Below are 6255 nucleotides of genomic sequence, written 5' to 3'. Positions count from 1 at the left end.
TAAACTCTGCAGGGTGCCCAAACTTTTGCAGATGCCATTTTTTTGTTTTCTGTTATTTGTAAGTGTAAATGGTGGAAATAAAATTGAACTTTTTGTGACATATTATACCAATGTCTAATCTGTCATCTGATGCATTTTGGAGATTTTTCCATCTTTTCTTGGCTTTTTTATGCACATTAATAAATAAGTTTAGCACCTGGGGTGCCCACACTTTTGAGCCCCACAGTAAAAGCTTCCAAAGAGCACAGTGTCATGGGACCTTTAACTTTTTTAGTATAAAAACACCAATACCCCCAACAGATTTCTATGTATCACAAAGAAAAGCGTACACAGTCCCAGTCATAGCAGAAATTACGGGATAACTTTTATCTATTAGCATACAGCTGGATCCTGTTGTGGATTTCATTGTCCCAGACTTAATATTTAAAAGCAAACACACACAACGACAGTCTCTATGCAATCCAGACCTTTAGGAAGAATTCAGTGCTACTTTAGGGCTGGAGCGAATTATGGGTCATGTGCTCACATTGATCATATTTGCCATCAACCTCCTTGGTCCAATTTCTATCAACCAGATCAAAGCTAAACACCAAAGGAGACCTCAAAAATATGGCGGCCTTTAATGCGCTCTATCTGGATGAAAAAATATGTCTAACGTTAGCATCTGTGTCTATTGTCATAAAGAAGCTCAGAGGTTTAGATTTTCTATGACTGACGATCTAACCACATTATAACAACAAAAGGCTCCTGCTGACTGCAGCTCAGCTGCTATAAAGGCATCACAGCTTTGCAGAATAACTTCTGAAAAATAAAATCAAATGCAGCTGAATCATGTTAAATAAAAAAGGGGAAACACTGAGCCACAGTTTGAACACAACATACAGCCAAAAAAAAACTTAGATCTCGAGCCCTACTTTATTACAACATAGGATTATGTAGCTTTATTCTATTATGTACAATAGGTAAATTCCACTCAATGAGGATCCAGCTTCAGCAGAATTAATAACAACATGATTTTGGAAATCAGTAACATGTATATACTGTGTGTGTGTGTGTGTTTATTCTCACCTCAGCTGTGGAGCCCTTCTCTACATATTTGATGATGGGAACTCTGTTTCTCTCTTCCAGGGTAAAGCCGTAGTCTCCATCATTGGGCCTTATCTGGAAGAAAACGACACCTCCCTTCAGCAAAATTCCAAGCCAGCAGACCGAGACATTTTCATAGAGCACACACACACACACACACACACACACACACACACACACACACACAGATAGCAGCCATGGTAGTATTTGCTCACTTCTCGGAAAAAAATGCTTACTGAGATCTAAAATGGACTTTTCCACAGCTGTGTGCTTCTTAATGATTCACTGTGCTGTTGGTTTGCTTTGAGTTGTGGGTACGTTATAGCAAAGTCATAGTATGTTAGGCAGACTGGGAGCTGATCAATCAATAAGCCACCAAATAGTATTGTGATTAAGGGCTTACCAGGAGAGACTTGGAGATGACGTTCTCAACTATTTTTAAGTCGTGCTTCATTGGTTTGTGTTTGGTGTTGGAGCCCTCCATCTCCTCATCAGCAAAGAAACGAAACAGCAATGGCTCGTCCTTGAATTCACTCTTTTCCAACACTGAAGGAAGTAACAACAAAGTAAAAAATGACTAAATGTCAAAAAACAAACAACTGAAATGAAACTTGCTTACTTAATCATATTTCTGGAAAATATGATTGTACATGTATTTTGTTGTCTATTTCAGGTAGGCATCGGTTTCTATTTGTACAATATGAAAATCATGAGAAAAGAGTTTTGTGATTCATCACAGCGAGCATCAGGTTTGCAGTAATTGTTGTCTTATCTTTCTCATGGTTATGGTTCTCATGGGGTTTGAGAGTTTAGAGGTTTTGAACCTTATAACTATTAGGTAACTTCATCAAAAGATTACGGCAACAAATTGTACCAAAATTATTGAAAACCAATGGCTGCATAAGAATCAAGAAAACACATTAAACACACACATTATATTGCATAACAGGAATATGGTCTAAAAATTGGTCCGTCATGTGTAGTAAATGTGATCTGTGGTAAATGGGCTTAAACATGCAAAAACACTATTATTGTAAGAACTGAAAGAAATTGCTGATGGTTTATTTCAAACATGACGTTTTTAGGCATTTATTCTTTTTTGGACACAGGGAATATTACACTTTGTTAGTGACGTCAGTGTCTAGTGCTGTGCATAATTAAAATACTGTATATGGGAATGATCAATCAAGCACTTTTTACAAAGTTAAGAGATTTGAACATTATTAGACACATGCCAAAGGGAGCAAGCCCAAGCACTTAAACACCAGGAAAGAAAGGGAGACCCTATTTTCGTGGCAATATATCATTTTTGAATGAACCCAGTCTCCCCGGCAACATAACGCCTTACCAAGACTCAAAAATAACCCTGAGGGGGAAAACAGAGTTTCCCTCTAACATTCCCTCACTACATTTTCCTCAAAATCAGTTACAGCACCAATAGGTTTAATAGCTACATCGTCAGGCCAAATAACTTAAAGGCACGCATGGTAAAATTACCCTGAAAGCTGTGGAAGTGAAAGGAGGTTTGATGGCTGGGAATAAAATGTTCCATAGATGTGCTGGCAATTTGTAGTGGGAGGCTTGAACTGTGGATAGTTCAGAGCAGTTACATCATGGGGGTACAAAGAGACACGTTGTGACTCATACTGTAGTGTGTATGATGTGGACTTTGGCACAAGAGAAGCACAGAGTTAAAAACAAGTCTGGCTCACATAAACAAATTGTAACCATGGCTACTGACCATTTTGCACTTAAACTGACAAGCATCCACATCCAGTTATCTGCCGGCATGTGCCCTGCACTAGGCTACTTAAGTCAGATGCACACAAGTATGCGTGAAGTTAATGATAGTGTAAATGCATACAGCCATCGCCCTAACGCCCCCCCCCCCCCCCCCCACACACACACACACACACACACACACACACACACACACAAGTTCTGTTTATATTGACACGCTAAAGGGATTATAAAATAGATTATAATAATAGGAATGGACAGAGAACAAGGTTGTGTTATAACGCTTAATGCAAGGAGCCTTCTGTGTGGTTTATCCAAAGTATTCAACTCTCATTTAGATAATGATGGAGAGGATTCCACGGTTTGTGAACAGCAGGATCCAAATCTTATTTTTTGGTCTGTTGATATCCAGTGAAAAGTGCTGTACCGTGATGCATGAAGCCATTGTCGCACAGCTCCACCCCCAAGATCAATGCTTCCTCCCTGGTTCTGCAGTCCCCCTGCACCAGAAGACACAAGAAAGAGTGGATGCAGTGGAGAAAGGAGACAGGTTTAAGCATAAATAGTTAATAGAGTAAATCTGTAAAGGAAAAAAAGAGAGACAGGACAAAGTACATTGTAACCCCCCCCCCCCTTCTTTGTTCCTGCATGCAAAAGCCCAGCAGAGCCACTCCACCCTCTATCTGAACATAGCCAAAATCATATGTAGCAGCATAGTGTTACGCTCTTGCAGTCCCACTGAAGATGAGAGCTATTCCACTGGACTGGGTCAATCCCAGTCATAGAGCTACTAAACACACACACACACACACACACACACACACACACACACACACACACACACACACACACACACACACACACACACACACACACACACACACACACACACACACACACACACACACACACACACACACACACACACACACACACACACACACACACACACGACGTCTGGAATTGAGTCCGTGGTGGTGGCCATTTACATATAATTTCTTTGTTGTCATCTGGACAGGACTATCAATCTGACGAGCTCAAAGCTTCCTGTCAAAGTCAATAAAGCTCAGCTGTCGATTCAATTCTGCTTTTCTTTCTTCAATTCCTTTCAGCTCCGCTGAGAGTCTTAAGTCCGATGGCTTTGTTGTCTCACATTCTTTTCTCTGTTGCACATTTGACATGAGCCACAAAACTACATATACAAGAATGGAATTGATGTCTTTCAAGTTATGCTCGCTCTTACAAAACTTTTCACACAAATAAAACAAAGCAAATTTTGATTCGATTTTCATTCATTTATCTGGACATTTTGTTTGACTGTACACTTTATGATGATATCATTATCATACTTCAAATGAAAGTTGTTATCTACAAAAGTGCTGCTCATCCATTACTGTGGATGAAGCTAAATTAGGGTTTACCTGTGCAATAAGCCAGTCTATGAGCTTGTTGGCCATCACCACTGATTTGTAAGTCCGCAAATGGTAGTCCTTATCCCTGGATGGGCAGAAAAGCAGAACACTTGATGAGAAGGATTAGGAAAACAAAATTCTACCTTCTAACTTGGACTGCGCCATTGTTACTATTCAGTTCTGTGATTCACGTCAACTGTTATAAACCCACATGTAAAGTAGTAACTCCTGGGTCTATTGAAATACAAATAGTAATGGAGCCTAAAACAGGGCTAATAATTTCCACTGTCAGCCTGGTCATTTATCAAGCACTGGCAGTTGTGTCATGAATCAAAGTACATTTCTGACAGTTGGTGACAGCAAAACAGCATTCCTACGGGCATGGCTGGTAACAGACCCTGCAGTGTTTGGTTGTGGAGTACCCCACGTTAGTCTGGTGTTGCTGTTCTCAGTGTTACCCACACTGCCACACAGATGGACCCCAAGAATGTCATCTGAAATGGAGCTGTGAATTTTCCCATGAATGCAGGGGCCTCCCCAGGGACATGCAGGGGCCGAGCTGCAGGCCGGGAAAGTCCAGAACCACCGTGACTTACACCACCCCACCACATGCAAACACTCACTCTCTCACACACACACACACACACACACACACACACACACACACACACAATCACCACACACACACCAACAAAGCCCCCAAGACCCAGGACAACACCCACACACACACACCCACTCCCCAAGGCTCCTTGCTCCCAGCTGATTTGGTTCTAGGACAAACCACAAAACCAAAACAATACCGCTAAACACTCCAACCCTAACAAAACAACCACTACCACCAACACTAACAAAACACACACACACACACACACACACACAAGTCAAACATGACATGTGGGCTAAGTTAAAGTCCAATCTCAGCTGTTTGGAGCTGTTCAAAATGTGAAGCGTAAGGCCAAATGCTGCCGTTTCCTCCACAATGCAACATTCTTTTGCCTATCTGTATTTGACAGTCTGTGTTGGTCTCTGATGAGGACAGTAGTGTTGGTATTAGCCCGTGAGGCACGTTGGCCTGCCGTGCCATGCATATATAACCAGAAGAGGCAAGAGAAACCTTGTTTTTCCTCTGAATGGGATACTAGAGAAAGGGAGATTGGGGCTACAGCAGTTGGTGCACAGTGATGCTGTCAGAGTGAAAAATGGGGGGTGAACAGGTCCAATGGGCAGCCATATGTCAGGGATGAGGAAACAGCAGTTTGAGAAGTAACAGAGGGAAGGGTCAGAGAGGTGGTTTTTAAACTTGCTGTCCAAAGAGGAAAGTTTGCCTTGACATTTTGTTTGGGGTAAAAAGATGATGGAGGCAAATGCTGCATTTTCAAAGCATTCTTTGGAATATATTATTCAGAGGATGCTGAAAGTTCAAGATTCAATCAACTGTTTTAGTCCTGCTTAATATTGTTAGTTATTTAAAAAATGTAGCCATCAATACTGAGTTTTTGGACTTATCAGCATAATGAAGAAAACTTAACTCAATAATTATTAGACGCTGAACTGAAATACCATTTTTTCCATTCTGTATGAAGATCATTTATGAGTGACCTTTTCTGTATGGTGTGGGTTTGCAGCATATCTGTGGACATATTGAATATATTTTCTCATTACATGATTAAACGTATAACAGTGTGTACTGTGTATCAGCCTGTAGTGGACATTTCAATTTGCTCAATGTGATTCTTTTGTGTTTTCTTGTGAGGAAAGTGGGGCGTGAGGCAAGAAAAAGCTGTGCAGGGCTTGCATAGTGTACGTTCCCCATTTCACTTCATCTGTCCCGCTCTGCCAGGAAATTATACCTAATTAGGCAGTGGCTGGTTGCTCCAATTAAACTCTGGCATTCCCAGGCCCTGTGATGCATTGTACTGGGCTCTCTGTGAGAATGCACTGCACAGATATGCTAGCTAACCACACACGCAAACACACACACACACAGACGCACACACACAGACACACACAGACACAC

The 6255-nt window shown here is 41.2% G+C and overlaps 1 protein-coding gene across 1 annotated transcript in view; it reads right to left on the bottom strand.

Moving 5' to 3' along the window:
• The window catches only part of prex2 (phosphatidylinositol-3,4,5-trisphosphate-dependent Rac exchange factor 2), an 88855-nt gene that overhangs the window by 44797 nt on the left and 37803 nt on the right, over positions 1–6255 (bottom strand). Inside the window, exons 14-17 of the mRNA XM_032504416.1 lie at positions 4248–4323; positions 3254–3326; positions 1490–1632; positions 1069–1161 (exon numbers count right to left, since the gene is read on the bottom strand). Coding sequence (XP_032360307.1) covers positions 1069–1161; positions 1490–1632; positions 3254–3326; positions 4248–4323 — 385 coding nt within the window. The remainder of the gene's footprint in view (positions 1–1068; positions 1162–1489; positions 1633–3253; positions 3327–4247; positions 4324–6255) is intronic.

This window comes from Etheostoma spectabile, chromosome 22 (genome assembly GCF_008692095.1).
Source record: "Etheostoma spectabile isolate EspeVRDwgs_2016 chromosome 22, UIUC_Espe_1.0, whole genome shotgun sequence".
Taxonomy (NCBI): domain Eukaryota; kingdom Metazoa; phylum Chordata; class Actinopteri; order Perciformes; family Percidae; genus Etheostoma; species Etheostoma spectabile.
Note: the sequence above shows the minus strand (reverse complement) of the source record. Positions and strands in the feature narration are given on the sequence as shown.